Source organism: Betta splendens, chromosome 22 (genome assembly GCF_900634795.4).
Source record: "Betta splendens chromosome 22, fBetSpl5.4, whole genome shotgun sequence".
Taxonomy (NCBI): domain Eukaryota; kingdom Metazoa; phylum Chordata; class Actinopteri; order Anabantiformes; family Osphronemidae; genus Betta; species Betta splendens.
The window spans coordinates 16,019,532-16,036,646 of NC_040900.2; the positions used below are offsets into that span (position 1 = coordinate 16,019,532).

Sequence of the window (17,115 nt, forward strand, 5' to 3'; positions counted from 1 at the left end):
CCTACGTCCTTTAAAAAAAGCACCAATGCAATTTATTAGCTTTAACTGCACTTTTTTGCCTTTGAATGGTTAATTATGACTATTTAAAGACTAATTGACGGTAACGTTATTACCCCCACACATTTCCTCTAAATCCTTTCAAAATAAAAGCACCAATGCAATTTATTACCTTTAATGGCCAGATTAAATTTCTGGTTTTGAAAAATTACCAATAAATAATGAGACTATAGTTCAGTACAGAACCACTGACACTCGTGGTGCTTTTTATTCTGAAAGGGCTTAATCTAAATCTTTTTGCTTTAATAGGGCTATTTTTGCTTTTGAAAGATAAATTATAACTATTTAACCACTATGTTATAGTTTAGTAATCACTCACACACAACCTCAATTCTTTCAAAATAAAAGCACCAATGTAATTTATTGCCTTAAATGGCGAGATTTTTGTTTCTGATTGGTGAATTTTGATTTGTTAATAAACTATTACACAGTTAAGGAATTAATTACAAATACTTTCTTCAAATCAAAAAGCTATTCAGCTTATTTATGATTGTCAACAATGCACCTTGGTCAACTTTTTAATCTTCAACATCTTTTCACCTTGGTCAACTTTTGAATTTTTTTAATCGCCATCTTTTGTCATCGTTTTAATCTTTGTCAACGTTTTCTTATTTTCAGCATTTTCATTGTTTTGCCGTAGTCAAGTTTTTGACGTCAGCAGCTTTTATCTAATCGGCGTTTAGCATTGTTGTGGCAGCAGATCAGCTCTCCCACGTAATTTCTTGAGTTTCCTGTATTGAGTCTTTCCAAAAATGAGGGATCGCATGCAGCTGCAAAGACAAGCAAAAGCAAGACATCTGTGCCGCACGTTTATTTAAAACCACAAAATGATCAGGATGAACATCAAGTATTCTATGTTCCATCATGTCCTCAGTACAGTAAACCAATATTTTAATATACATTTTATATCGTATGACTGATTGTACATAACCGTTTTAGAAATCTAGAGTATAAATGAAAACAAAATCCTTAGCAAAAGAAACATAAAAATATAGTTTCTGTAAATTTAAGTACTGTATGTATACACTGACAATTATGAAGTTGTTTTTTATTAGGGCACAATGAGCAATCCTGGAGACACTGTGAATTTAAACAAATAAAAACCATTTCGTCCAGACACAGACTACCCACTCACACACTGGTGTACTGTGTCACTGCAGCAAAGGCCTATGTCAGCAATGACATAGGACACAGGACTATGACATTCTTTTGTGAGCGTAGAATCTATTCACAAATTACATAATCTAAAACTGTATAAATGGATTAAAAGAGATGTAGTTTCTTCAGAATGTCTGGTAAATTTACATTTAATTTTTAATTATTGTAGTTCATGTTCTTAAGATTTAGAAAGCATACAACACTTTAGGATTATCTTTCAACTTTAATAGGAACATTCATCTGTTATCAATGAATATGCACTACATCACTACAAGTGTACTTACATCACATTCATGCACAATATCCCATCTTCTTTGTACACACAAAAAACAATCTCCTTCTCAAAGCAGAATGTGGTATTTGAGAGTGCGGGGGACCCTGTTGATGACTAAGCGTCCATCATAGCTGAGTGAAGCAAAAAGCCAGGGGTCAGCTGATGACCACTCAGCTGCATACACACTGTCTTCATGTTCCTCATAGGTGGACACTATGCTATCCTTCAGTGGTTCCTTAGTCCTGCATCACATAATAAAACACAAAGAGGTAAGCTGTGGGACAGGGAATAGGAACACATCACATTAGGAAGATTAATATTGATGTTTTCCAAATTATACTGCAAACTATGCAGGTTTCTTTGTGAGCAACAGTGTGGAACACCCAGTGATACTAAAAGGACTCATTCTTAAGACAAGCTTTTAAAAAAAATCGTGCATACAAAGTGTAGTCTAGATAAATCAAAATGTGTTTAGGGTGGTATCCCCAGAGACATCAATTACCACTTGCAGAGTTTTGATGATGGAGAGTTTTGTTTCTTTTGATGTCCTGTCAGGTGTCCCTTGAAGTTTGTACCATGTCCTTTGTCAATCCATGTTTAGGTCTGTTTGTCTTTGCTGAACGAAGTATGTTTATGTTAGCCTGTAGGATACAGTGCTGGTTTAGTTAGTTCTAGTGTATATTTCACATGTTTGGAGTTTGACGTAGTATTAGTTTAGAGTACAGTATTTAATTGTGCCTGCATAGCCGTGATTCTTAGTTCTTACATTTTATGTTTGGAACTTCAGTCCTACCTTGCTTTTTGTTTAGTTTGTGTTTAGTTCATACCTGTCTGTATTATTGTTAATCAAGCAAGTGGTGTGATTATATGTTTGTGCATTTAATAAATTAGTTGTTATGATTTCATTTCTTTGGTCATGTAATTGGGTTCTTTCTCCTCCATATTCCCTGTGACCTGGGCTGTGGATGCAGCCAGGGAAACGTTCAGGTTTAAGGGTTTAAACCGAGTGATTTTAGTAGCGCAACGAGATTGCAGCTGTGTGCAAGTTGCCTTGGGTTGTAGCATCGTTGGGTTGTCGCCCTGTTCAAACCTGGGGAACAAAAACGATTCTGATTCTGAAAGCAGCTGATCAACTTTGTAGGAACACATTTCATATGGTACAGGTGAAAGGGAGACTAACAACCCAACGCAGCCAAGGCTGTAGCAGGCAGAGAAACGCAGATCTTTGTCCTGCATGTTGATGCGCGTTTCCCCTTCCCCCAGTGTCCCCGCTCTGGGACGTGGATGGCCCCGCCCACTTTCATTCATCAGACAGACATGAAAGAGGGAATAACGAAATAAACAGCTGGTTAACTTTGTAGGAACAAGGCTGTAGCTCTGCAATGACTTTATGAGGTACAGGTGAAAGGAGTAATAACGAAATAAACAGAATATAAAGCGGAAACACTTTCAAGTGTTTTCTGTTTATATTTTTTATTGCGCATTTAAAAAATAATCATCGGTCCTGGTTCCCACCTAGAAATCATTCCCCAAAACGTGGAGTTTGAGGGGATGGTTAGTGTCCTTTCTTTGCAAAGCTCATTCTGGCAAAATGCTCCAATGTCACAGTCGACTCCTTTTTCCACAAAACGAGAAAATGGGAGACGGCTTTAAATCCATTTATTTGTCTGGTTTTGAAAACACTGTTTTCAGCTTGTTTATTTGTTTTTAACACGCTGCTTTGAATAAATGCCGTTTGTCCTTTTTTAAACGTGATGGTGGGGGTTTCTCGTTACAATACGAAGTTACTGGACTTACTGGGAGGGTCTTCCCAGCTTTTATTCTGGAGGGGGAAATCAAACCGTTAAAACGTACACGGACCCAACACTTAAACACGAGGACATACTGTATAAAGACAGCAGCGACATCAGCAATTGACAACAAACACTAGTGCGTCTTGACAACTTGATCCAAGTAATCTGCCTATGAATAAGTGGCTCCTCAGCACCATCGTTCGTTCTCTGCTTTTTTCTCAAAACGAAAGATCTGCTTCAAATCCAACTCCGTGCCTTGTGTCGAAAAAACAACAAAACTTGAATTCCGTTTGTCGCTCATATTAAAAGAGGACGAATTGAAACGAAGATCCAGTTTGTTTAGTATTTTTTCCTCATGATCAACAAACCACAAGACGAGTACCGAAATACACATAAAATACATTTATAACACAGATTGATGAATAAATATAGGTTCCTATTTTATGTTATTATACTTATATTATTCTACTGGATTGGCTGGAGGAGGGACTGTGTCTCTCGGCTGGCCTGGAAACTATGTAAAAACATCAGCAGCTTCGGCAATTGACAACAAACACTAGCGCGCACTAGTGAGCAAAGAGGCATAATAATCTATAATATTTAAAAATGAACTACTCTATTTTAATTTAATGATACAATACCATGACATCTTTTTTTGTGCTTAATGTGCAGACACATATAGAAATGAAAACGGACCTCACATCTTTAGAATAGAATAGAATAGAATAGAATAGAATAGAATAGAATAGAATAGAATAGAATAGTATGCCTTTATTAGTCCCACAGCGGGGAAATTCCCATCAGCAGCCAGCTTTACCGGCGCTAGTCCGACAGTGGAAGCAATTGCAGTACAAACAATAAAACACACGCACATACAGTGGCACACAGTACAAGTGTAAACCTTGCTGGAATTTTTTCTTGGGTTCATCAGGACAGATAGATAAGGTCAGAGAGCAGACAGTGAGACTGTAAGGTGGGGTGGGAGGGGGTGTATCTGCATCAGTGTATTGAAGTGTTGTTTATAGAAGTATGACCGAGGCCGACCAAGATGTTTACATGTCAGTCCAACAGTTGTCCTTGAAGGGAGTCACAACAGGGGAAGAGGATAGATAGAAGGACAGCTGGTGAGCTAGATTGGAGGGGTGAGGGAGAAGGGACAGAGTAATACACAGCCAATTCTATTACATTTAACAATCCATGACAAATTTGTCTAGATCAATACTCCAATCGGTCAGAACTCAGGGCTTCATTGCCTCTTGTGGGACCATGGGTCACGCGTGACATCTCCTCAAGCCTGTCAGACAAGGCTGTCACCATAGTAACCAAGTGTTCAGTCTGTCTGCAGATGTTATCCCTCAGTCCCTTGTCTTTCTCCGAACGGGCTGAGATCTTATTAGTCAGTCCTGCAATTCTGGCATCCGAACGGGCTGAGATGTTACCAATCAGTCCCTCCATCCGGGTCATCCTCTGATGCAAATCGTCCGAACGAGCTGAGATGTTAATTATCAGTCCTTCAATCCGGGCCATCCTCTGGTGTAATTCCATCAGCCGAGTAACCATGGCCCCCATCGGCGTTTGTAGCTCCACGGCCGGTGGACACGCCAATGAGCCGGCCGCAGATTTTCCAATCTTTCCAATCTTCCGATAAAGCAGGGCACCACCAAAGTCAATCATTAGTAGCCCTGTTCTCCAAGTCCAAAATATGAATAGATCCTCTGCATCCTCGATGGACAGAGGCTCCAGACACACGGGGCACCAGGAATCCCACGCGTCCCGCATGTAGCCGGAGGCAAAAGTCCCCAAGGGGCAGAGTGGTTCTCCCGGAGATTCTTTCCTTTGTGAAAACATTTTGTCCAATGTGCTGAGTGACCAGTTGATTAGCTCCATGTTCAAAAATGTTATTCCAGAATAGCAGATCAGGGTGCTCAGAAAAAGACAAGACAAGGACACTGCAAGCAAATGCAGAGTGGGAGCAGAGAGAAAACACGTCTGCACTCCTCGAGAGGCGGAAGTAGAAGATCTTTGCGCCACCTGGTGGTTAAAACAAAACTAGCACCTTGATTTTTTTGTGCTTGCTGCAGGATTAAAAATCCTTAGTCGGGGACGCACCCGTTGCACGCTGGCGACGTGCACGTACTGCAGAAAAAAAAGGTGGTCGCTTTGAAGTGTTACGACAGTATGAATCCCAGCTCAAAGCAAGCGTAAATTATTATACATACAGTGGCAGCAGTTAAAAGTGTCGGCGTTGACCGTGGTTTACTTTCGAGTCCGCCGCATCAGAGTCTTAGTGGGAGCAGTCTTTTAATTTTAATTATTGGAAAAACAGCATCTCATCATTATCATTTCCCGCATGCAGCGTTCGATTTGTGGTACACAAGCCGCTACAATTTTTAAAAAGTAAATAACGATCTAGACCAGGGGTCGCCCACTCGTAACACCCACGTTTTCCATGGAATAAAAAAAACACTGGAAGCCGCGGGGCGGCAATATTATATTATTTGAGAACATTCAACATTTGGTTTTTAATCTAAAGAAGACATAAACGACAGGGCTCAGAGGTTTAACATTTTATACTTTATTGACAGAAGATTGTAGCAATTAACAGCATACCTATTCAGTCCTTGTCCTCTTTTAGCTACTGCTGTAAATGGAGTACGAGCAACAATTAAACGTGAGCGTCATATTACACCGTGTAAAACTGTAAAGACTGTTTACAGTTTAAAGACTGTAAATTATGTACAGACGACAAAACATTGTCAAGGCATCGACAGCTAACTCGCTTTTCCCTGCTTCAAAGAGCTGCTGTAACTAGGAACAACCAGTGCGGGATCACCAGTCAATCTGGGAATGCATTGATCGGCAGCGGTTAGGACACTTTACGTGTGTAAACTGGAGATGAGACTGCAGCAGCGACCCAAGAGTGACTGAATAGAGTCGATGTCTTCCTGGCTGACAGACGCATTCATTTGATAATGCACTTACATTGGCTGACAGTTCAGTTGAAAAAGTCCTGATGCCACCACGGAGTAAGAGAAGGTCTTCAGGAGTGGCCCCCTCACTCCAAAAGACCGCAGTCTCCTCAGCAGGTGGAGTCTGTTCTGACCCTTCCTGTACAGTGCATCCTGTTATGATTCCAGTCCAGTTTATTGTTCAGATGCACTTACTGGTACTTGTAAGAGTCCACTTTCTCAATATCTATCCCCTGGATGTGCATCGGTGAGATGACAGCAGGCTGCCGTCTGCGGAAATCCACCACCATCTCCTTCGTTTTCTCTGCATTGATCAGGAGGTGGTTCTGCTGGCACTAGTCCACAAAGTTCTGAGTGAGTCCTCTGTACTCATCGCATCAACGCATCGTCATCATAAGTGATAAGTCAGAGAATAGCAGAGTAATCGGAGAACTTCTGCAGAACACAGCAGAGGCACTGAAGGCACTGGAAAATGAATGTTCTCTCTCTATATATATATAATATTGCGCGGCTCCTAGTGTTGGCTTTCCATGGAAAACGTGTGATTTACGGGTGGCCAATCCCTGGTCTAGATCATTCTTAATCACTTTTTTAAAATGTAGCAGCTTGTCCACAAATCAACGCTGCACACAGGAGGGCGCATCGTTCAGCTTCCTTTTTTCAGCTTTAAACTGCCATAATTTGCCATAACTTACTTACGTAGATAACTATACTAAATACTATAATGGTCCGCCACAGGCAACCAGCGGTTCATAGTCTTGACGATCCATGCACTAAATAATATGACAATATTATCTCATGGGTCAAATGATAATGATGAGACGCTGTTTTTCCAATAATTAAAATTGAAAGACTGCTCCCACTCAGACTTGAACCCCAGACAAAAAGCTTTGCAGTCATGCATCTTAACCACTAGGCCACGTAAGACTTGATGAGTGACTGTTCCACAAGAGGCTATATGACACATTCATTTACGTTGTGGGAGTCAATCGCCATCTACAGGCCAAAAGGACGTAACACACTGTCTCATGCAGTGCTGACAAGGCGCTGACACGTCAGACACGAAAGGAAACCACGGTGTTTTCACTGTTGCCACTGTAGAAATCTACATAATTTCACTGATCCCTTCCAACACAATCCACAATCAGGTCTGCACATTATTGTGGCCTGGTAGCTCAGTTGGTAGAGTGTCGGCAACGGAAGGCAAAGGTCCGCAGTTTGATCTGCCTTTGCAGGGATTGAACTAGCTTCCCAGGTGGCATTCTGCATGGCAGCCCACTGCTCCCCCAGGGGATGAGTCAAATGCAGCAAATAGTGACTTGGTGGCTCAGTAGGTAGAGCGTCAACTTCCCAGGTTCAAGTCCAGAGCACTGTGGCTGCCCACTGCCCACAGAGGGGAGAAGGTGCGGGGAATGGGAACGAAGAAACTGATGGCGAAGCAACTAGTAGCTTAGTGTTCCAACATCCACAAACGGCAACTGCTATCACAACTTGAGATTGACGAGATACAACACAAATGCTACGGCAAGGGGGAGCCAGCAAGCCAGGTCAGAAGGGAGGTTTCACCATCTCCCCAACCGGAAATTGGGTACGAAGCCCCAATGAGCACAGACACGCTGAGAGATACAGCGACGGACCTGAAAGATAAGATCATGGCGAGATTGAACAGGCAACCCTGAAGACAACTACAAGGAGAGCGATCCCTACCACAACAATCACAGAAACCAATGAGCTGATATACGCTTCAGCATCAGTGATCCTAGAGGTGCTTGGCTATAAGAGCAACCATTAGAAACAATACCCACCATGGAAACGAAGGTTGGAGGCAAAAATCAAGACAGCTCGGAGGGAAGTGAGCCAAATGAGAGAGGCGCAGAGAGGTGCAATGAAAAGACCGATGCCCAATAGGTACAGCCAGATGCCCATACCTGAAGCACTCGAAACTGCCAAGCAAAGGCTACAAGCCTTGGCCAGCCGCCTAAAGAGATACACCAGAGACAACAGTGGCTGGCTCTGAGGGAAGACCACAGCAACCTCCCTGAACAGAATCCAGGGACTATCACAGTGGCAGACATCCAACAAAGAGTCTCACGCGTGAAAAGCTGGACAGCACCCGGCCCTGACATGATCCATGCCTACTGGCTAAAGAAGCTCATTGCAATCCATGAGTGCCTGGCAGCACAAATGAACCAGCTGCTAAGGGACCGAAGGGCGAACGATCCTGATAATGAAGGATTCCTCAAAGGGTACAGTCCCATTCAACTACCGGCCAATAACCTGTCTCTCCACAACATGGAAGCTCATGTCAGGCATCATCGCAGCTAAGATAAGTGGGCACATGGGTCAATACATGAGCAAAGCACAGAAGGGCAATGGTAAGGATACCAGAGGAGTCAAACACCAACTCCTGGTTGACAGAACAGTCGCCCGAGACTGCAGAATGCAACACACCAACCTGTGCACAGCCTGGATCAACTACAAGAAAGCCTATGACTCAATGCCACACACATGGATCACCGAATGCTTGGAGCTGTACAACATCAACAGAACTCTAAGGGCCTTCATTGCAAACTCGATGAGGTTGTGGAGAACCACCCTTGAAGCCAATGGGAAGCCACTCGCCCAAGTATCCATCAAATGTGGTATATACCAAGGAGATGGAGACCCACTGCTGTTCTGCATAGGTCTGAACCCCCTCAGCCAAATAATAAACAAAACTGGCTATGGATACCGACTCCTGAACGGGACCACCATAATTAACCTCCTCTACATGGATGACATCAAGCTGTATGCCAAGAATGAGCGAGACATCGACTCACTGATCCACACCACCAGGATCTACAGCTCGGACAGTGGGATGTCATTCGGACTCGAGAAATGTGGGAAGATGGTGACAAAGAGAGGCAAGGTAATCCACACAGAAGGGGTCTCACTCCCAGAACGAACACTAGCAGACATTGAGGACAGTTACAAGTGCCTCGGAATACCACAGGCGAACGGCAACCTTGAACAGGCAACAAAGAATGCGGCAACAGCCAAATACCTCCAACGAGTAAGGCAAGTCCTAAGAAGCCAGCTCAATGGCAAGAACAAATCCTGGGCAATAAACAGCTACGCCCTGCCAGTGATCAGATACCCTGCAGGAATAATAAGGTGGCCAAAGGAAGAGATACAGACCACAGATGTTAAGACACGAAAGCTCCTCACCATGCATGGAGGGTTCCACCCCAAATTCAGCACCCTGAGACTATACGCTAGCCGCAAGAAAGGAGGCCGAGGACTAGTGAGTGTGAAAACCACTATCCGGGATGAAACATCCAAGATTACATCAAGGATAAGGCCCCGACAGATGACGTGCTGAGTGAATGTCTCAGGCAGTGGAGAACAGAGGATGAGATGCTGGAAGAGGGACCATCATGGGAGGACAAGCCCTTACATGGGATGTACCACCGGAACATAACTGAAGTGGCTGATCTCAACAAATCCTACCAATGGCTTGAAAGGGCTGGGCTGAAGGACAGCACAGAGGCACTCATCTTGGCCACACAGGAGCAGGCCAAAGAGCAGAGGAAAGCCGTAGTGGTGGATGTGGCAATACCAAGCGATGGCAACATCAGGAAAAATGAACATGAGAAACTAGAAAAATCCTAGTCCTACGAACAGCAAGGATACTGTGCAGGCTCCCTGGCCTCTGGTAGAGGACCCGAGCTTGGAAAGTGGATGAGACCACCCGCGGAGGGTGAGAATAGAGTGTGTATTGGACTATGTGACACAGTATGCATGTACATATTTACATATTTTCATAAGACTCCTACCATCTTTCTCTCCCATAATCATACATTATTTCAGTACACTTGTAGAGAGATCAGAAGAAATGGACACTACATAGTTATTCTGTGGCTAATGTCTTTCCTAGCTATTTAGATATCGTTGTTATTGCCCTAATACAATACCACATACAATTTAGAATCTATACTAACACTCAAACTGTTATGTACTGTATACTTGCATTGGCTTGAACCTTGAGTAAAATAATTTTCTGTATTAATTTTTTAACACATTTTAAGAAAAACTAAATTCCTAATGAATTTGCTCAAGCTGTTTAAAACAAATTATAGTCAGATTTGATAGAACTGGTCAATGCAACCATATGAATCTAAAATGTAGCACAAACAGTGTGTGGTTTCCAAGTACTGGATATTGAACCACTACTGTACATCCAAGAGTAGTCAATAACTACAGTGGAAGGGTTAAAACTGAAGCTGGTGCTGGTGATTAGGAAGAAGAGTTTATAACTGTGGATAAGAGTCAGTCATCAGTCAAGAGTAAGAGCTGGTCATTATGGATGAGAGTGAGAATGGGACCATAATAGATGGAGGAGAGTGGCATGTTTGGAAAGCACTAAGCACTAAATGGTAAGCATTATAGTTGATACCACTACGATTTTTCAAATCAATGTACAATGCTCCAGCGAAATGTTCCACTTTCATCTTATACCGAGTGCAAATGAACAGCATGTGAATAGGAAGGAACTTTAATCTTAGACCAACTAACGTTAAATATGAGGTTTGTAAATACATTACTAAGTCACCCTAGTGTATCTCCTATTAGTCTCCTGGCAGCACTAATTTCCCATTTACTTCCCTGCTATTACTGACCTGCTACAATCCTGTCATTTCTTTATTTATTGATTTTTTCAGCCTCATCAACAAACAAAATTGACACAATAATTTGCTAACACTGTTGCAGTTACTAAAAAAAATCACTATTGAAACTATTGACAGTGTATTTAAGCTTCTAAATTGGACACATTTTTCTATTTTGATGGTGTTGTCTAAATCTGGCAAAAGATTACTGTACTGTACATTTACAAATTACACACCCTCAATCAGCAGTTCAGCAAATGACATGCAAAAACATTAAACATTTGCATTTACTTACCTAAGAAATGTCACCAAGCCTGAATATTTTGATATTTATGTTAAATATTGGAATGTTTAAATATTTGTTTGAGGTTAAAAGTTCAAAATTTCAATACAGTGGTAGCGGTTCAAAGTGACTAGGGTTTTTACTGCAGTACTGACGCGTCGCCACGGCGCAGCGAGTGCGTCGCTGACTAAAGATTTTTAATCCTGCAGCCGGCTGAAAAAAGGCCGGACGCTAGTCTCGTTTTAACCACCAGGTGGCGCAGCGTTGATTAGAAGCCTCCAAAGCACTACAGCGTAACTGAGGTCCGACTGTTCATTTCTACCTGTAACACACATATATTACACCAGACCTATTTTACTATTAGGTTTTTACTATTAAGTATCTGTTGTGTGTTCAAACGTGGGGAGTGTGAAGGGCAACAACTTGTTGATGGCTTAGTTATTTTCTGTTCACTGCAAAGTTATAATTGTTCTGTGTGGTTTAAAACAGGCAGCGCCACAGCAGCAACACGTTCTTGTTTTCATTCTCCTCAGCTTTTTCGTGTCTTTAAATAGAAGGCGTCTCTTAAAAATATGTACACACCCACCGCTCTAACATCTGATACAACATATTGGCTTCACATAATTCCGTGATTATGGGTCGCAGTTTAATTAATATAATTTGAACGCGCATGGCCAAGTAAAGACGTAGAGCACAGTCCATCTACGACTACAGCCGCTTATTTAGGTTTTAAACTTCCACAACTTGTTAATGAATGTTTTCCAATAGTCGTAGATTTTACGTAAATAACCGTAATAATCATAGGACTTTGTTTTACAGCAGTTGCCGATTGTAATTTTGACAGGACGCCAGGAATCAGCAGATCTACAGCGACGCATTACAGCAACATGTTTGTTCCTACGCGTTTACTTTGTGTCTGCAGAACTGCAGTTTGACTTGTTTTGACTGTGCGTGTCATTGTAACTGAGTGGCTGAGAGCACTTATTCCGCCCGTGTACGTTTCAACATTTTCATTTCCCATCCGTCCATCCAGCCACTTTCACCGGCGTTTTCGTTTCTCTTGCGATGAGCGGCAAACGGATTTTAATCAAAGCACCGCCTTACAAACCAATAAAACAGGCAAAAATATTAGTTTTTTACAAAAAGACACGGAATTGGAGTTAATGTTTTTATTGTTTAGAGACAAACAAAAAACACAAAAAGTCCTTCTCCCGTTACCTTTGCTTATAATTTGGTGGAGACATCAAACTCTTACATAAACACGTGACGTGTTTTGGAGTCATGTGTCCAGACAGTGATCAATACACAAATGTATGGATGTGCAGATGCATGCTACGAGAGAAACGGGGGAGTGGCGCACTAGATTAGCGAGAATTTGTTTTGACTATGCGTGTCATTGTAACTGAATGAGTGGCTGATCTGACTTATTCGGCCCATGTACGTTTCACCATTTTCATTTTCCATCCAGCCACTTTCACCGGTGTTTTCGTTTCTCTTGCTATGGGCGGCAAACAGATTTGAATAAAAGCACCGCCTTACAAACCAATAAACCGAACAAAAATATTTTTAACAAAAACACACGGAATTGGATTTAAAGCTGTTTTTTTTTGTTTAGAGAAAAACGAAAAACAAAAAACCTCTGCTTTTAATTTTTAATCGAAGCTCATCCGTGCAGTCGAGAGAGAGAGAGCTCCAGACTGCCGCTCGAATGAAACACGATTGAATTGATTGAATGATTTTTGATGTGTTTCATACTCAGATGACTTGGATCTGAGTTCGACCAAGCTTTTGTTTGTCTCATGTTTGCTCACAGTCGCAAAGGCAAACTTCACATCCTTCCCCCTCCCCCGTCCAGGCGCATAGTCATGCTAATGTGTTGGTACCACTCGATCAGCAGGTGAGAAATACTTCAGGTCCGAGATAAAGCTCCGTGGGAGACTAGGCAGCATCGGGCGGCGTGATCAGCTGCAGGTCTAAGACTCAGTAATGCAGCAAGTAGTTTGTTCTACATGATTACACTGCAAGGGTAAATGTATGTATTTATCGTCGTATTTGTAGCACTTCGACATTCGTTTAAAATATGCAGTGCATTTTGAAATGAAAATACTATTATTATTATTTATTACCTTTATTGTAAACACAGTATTAATTGCACAATTTGGACTGGCGATGATTTGCACTTCTTCCATAATAATCATGGATAATCAAGGAAGAAACTGCAGTTCATAGATGTTATTCAGGGACGTTTAATAAAGATTCAGTGTGTTTTTCAACTGAACTGTCAGCCAAGGTCGTGCATTATCAAATGAATGCGCCTGTCAGCGGGGAAAACATCAACTCTATTCAGTCGCTCTTCAGTTGCTGCTGATGTCTCATCCCTAGCTCACACACCTTAAAGCGTCCGAACCAATGAATGCGTTTCCAGATTGACCGGTGATGCTGCACGAGTTGCTCTCAGTTACAGCAGTTAGCGAGTTAGCTGTCCTTGTCGATGCCTTGACAATGTTTTATCGTCTGTAAATGATCTGAACAGTTTTTATAGTTTTACAAGGCGTAATATGACGCTTACGTTTGATCGTTGCTCGTATTCCATATAAAAGAAAACGAGGACTGAATAGGTAGACATCAACTCTATTCAGTCGCTCTTCAGTTGCTGCTGTCGTCTCCTCCCCAGTTCACACACCTTAACACTAGGACTACTGGGTTTTCTAAATATACCAGTTCCTACTACAAGGTCCTACGAAGTTAACCAGCTTTTTATTTCGTTATTACTCCTTTCACCTGTACCACATAAAGTCATTGCAGAGCTACAGCCTTGTTCCTACAAAGTTAATCAGCTGTTTATTTCGTTATTCCCTCTTTCATGTCTGTCTGATGAATGAAAGTGGGCGGGGCCAACCACGTCCCAGAGCGGGGACACTGGGGGAAGGGGAAATGCGCATCAACATGCAGGACAAAGATCTGCGTTTCTCTGCTGCTACAGCCTCGGCTGCGTTGGGTTGTTAGTCTCCCTTTCACCTGTACCATATGAAATGTGTTCCTACAAAGCTGATCAGCTGCTTTCAGAATCAGAATCGTTTTTATTCCCCAGGTTTGAACAGGGCAAACATTATTTTTATTTACAAAAAAAAATTAAAACGTTCACATGTGATTAGTAAATGCTGCACTGAGCTCTTTTGCTTTGACGAGTTTTGTGTCTACATGAAAGCGGGCAGAACAACGTCCGAACCAATGAATACGTTTCCAGATTGACCAGTGATGCCGCACGGGTTGCTCTCAGTTACAGCAGCTGTTTGAAGCAGGGAAAAGCGAATTAGCTGTCCTTGTCGATGCCTTGACAATGTTTTATCATCTGTTAATGATCTGAACAGTCTTTATGGTTTTACAAGGCGTAATATGATGCTTACGTTTGATCGTTGCTCGTATTCCATATAAAAGAGAACGAGGACTGAATAGGTATGCTGTTAATTGCTACGATCTTCCGTCAGTAAAATAAAAAATGTTAGATCTCTGAGCCCCGACTTTTATGTCTTCTTTGGATTAAAAAACAAATGTTGAATGTTCTCAAATAATATAATATTGCTGCCCTCCGCGGCTCCCAGTGTTTGTTTTTTTTCATTGAAACGTGGCTGTTACCTGTGGCCGACCCCTGGTCTAGATCATCCTTATTCACTTTTTATAAGAGCGGTAAGAGCGGCGTAAAGAAAAAAGTGTACATGTGCCGTACTGTCTTGCCATGTGGTGCATTAAAGAAGCATACCACGTAAAGAAAAATGCCTGTACCAACAGCGAGAAATCAGGGTTGTCTGCCACAAATCGAACGCTGCACGTCGGAGGGCGCACTGTTCAGCTTCTTATTTTTGGTTTCAAACTGCCATAATTTGCCATAATTTACTTACGTTCATAACTTCATACTATAACGCGACCAGCGGTTCATGGTCTTGGTGATCCATGCACTAAGTAATACAACGTTGTCATCTCGTGATCACATGATGATGATGAGACGCTGTTTTTCCAATAATTAAAATTAAAAAACTGCTTCCACTTAGACTCGAACCCCAGACAAAAAGTTTTGTAACCTGCATGTTAACCACTTGGCCACCAATGACCTGATCATTGAGTGTTCTACAAGAGGCTATATGACGTAAGCAACTACGATGTGTTAGGACCAAAAGTGGGAATCAATCGCCACCTATAGGCCAAACGGACGTAACACACTCTTCCCGCAGTGCAAACCGGGCACTGACGCGGCAGATTTGAATCCCAAACACGGTGGGGGTAGACACTTTTACCGGCTGCCTCTGTACATAATTCTTTATTATTATTTCAGAAACTAAAATAAAATAAAATTTTACTTCTCATCTTTGTGGATGTCTTCTCCCTCGCTTAGCTCCTCGTCATCCACCAAGTGTCCAAATGGCTCAGAGGATATGGACACCATATTGGAAAGGATGAGGCGACTGTCACTGCTGGCTGTCAACACTAGCTGGTCATGGCTGTGGTTGTATCGGACACTCCACACCCTGGGATGAAGATTCAAGAATTAAAAGACTTTATTAATCCCAGAGGGAATTTATTTTAAACATTGATCGCTGTCACAGTTGGATGTACACACGAGAAGGTAGGGAGACGGTTCAGGTCACTGGCAATGATTGTTAGTCACAGGAACCATCTCTTAGTTAAGCTGCTGGGGGCCTTCATTTATACACTGAGCTCCTCTGTTTCCTTCCACCTCTTCTGTCCAATAACCTCCCATCATTGTTCTATGTTCAACTTACCTTCTCTCGTTCTCTTTAATAGTAATTTGTCCTCCCCTACAGGTACTATTGGTGCTTTATGTCTGTGATAGGCAGCTGCGGATCATCCTGCCTGTGTCCAGTCTCTGATCCAACCATCCTGTCTGTGCTCTGTTGTTGTTGCTGTGCTTTTCTCTCTCTCTCTCCCCTCACCCCTACCGGTCGAGGCAGATGGCCGCCCACATCCAGCCTTGTTCTGCTGGAGGTTTCTTCCTCGTTATAGAGGGAGTTTTTACTCTCCACGGTTGTTGTCAAATTAAAGGCTTGCTGTATGTGGAAGTTTATGGGTTTAGTTGTGCAAGGTCTTAAACCTTACTTTGTAAAGTGCCTTGAGATAACTTTGTTGTGATTTGGCGCTATATAAATAAAGTTGAATTGAATTATATTGAATCCACCTGCATGACATTCAGTTTCTCTCCCAGCAGCACAGCCTGAATGGTGTTAAATGCACTGAATGCACAGAAATAACCACTAGTTGTGGTTGATATGCAAACTGGAGGGGGTTGACTGAGGGTTTGACCACAGAACGCAATGAGTCCAGGAACAGCCTCTCAAAAACCTTAATGATGTGAGAGGTGAGAGTCACGGGTCTGTAGTCACTGAAGACTCTGGGACGGGGTGTCTTATTCACTGGCACAATGCATGACTTTTCCACCCAAGAGGAATTCTCACCAGCTGTAGGCTCAGGTTTAAGATGTGTTGGAGGACACCACACAGCTGGGGATCATAGACTTTCAGGCCCCTTGGGCTGATTCCATCAGGTCCTGCAGCCTTTGTTGGATGAAACTTGTTCAGCTCCATTCTCACCTGATCTGCTGTGATTTTGTGTGAGTTGGGGTGCCCTGAAGAGGGGCCTAACGTGAGCAGTGGGGGGGGGGGGGGGGGGGGGGGGGGGGGGGGGGGTTAGAGGCCCAACCTGCAATCTGTTAAAGAAGTTATTAAGTTTGTTGGCCCTGTCCAGAGACCTGCTGGACTTGTAGCCAGTGATGGTCCTCATGCCCCTCCACACTTCCCTGGTTTTGTTGTTCTGAAGTCTGAAATGTAGGCAGAAATTTATATATATTTATATATAATCTGTAATGCAGTCTCTGAGTCTATCAATGTCCTCCCCATGAGGTTCACAAAGAGCCCCCAGTCAG

General features: G+C 42.5%; 1 protein-coding gene across 2 annotated transcripts in view; it reads right to left on the reverse strand.

Moving 5' to 3' along the window:
* Positions 1 to 853: 853 nt before the first annotated feature.
* eipr1 (EARP complex and GARP complex interacting protein 1) overlaps positions 854 to 17,115 on the reverse strand; it is a 101,996-nt gene continuing 85,734 nt past the window's right edge. For both annotated transcript variants that reach the window (XM_055505669.1, XM_029139809.3), the window contains 2 exons: positions 15,536 to 15,703; positions 854 to 1,731 (listed from right to left, as the gene is read on the reverse strand). In XM_055505669.1, coding sequence (XP_055361644.1) covers positions 1,557 to 1,731; positions 15,536 to 15,703 — 343 coding nt within the window. In that variant the 3' untranslated portion in view covers positions 854 to 1,556. The remainder of the gene's footprint in view (positions 1,732 to 15,535; positions 15,704 to 17,115) is intronic.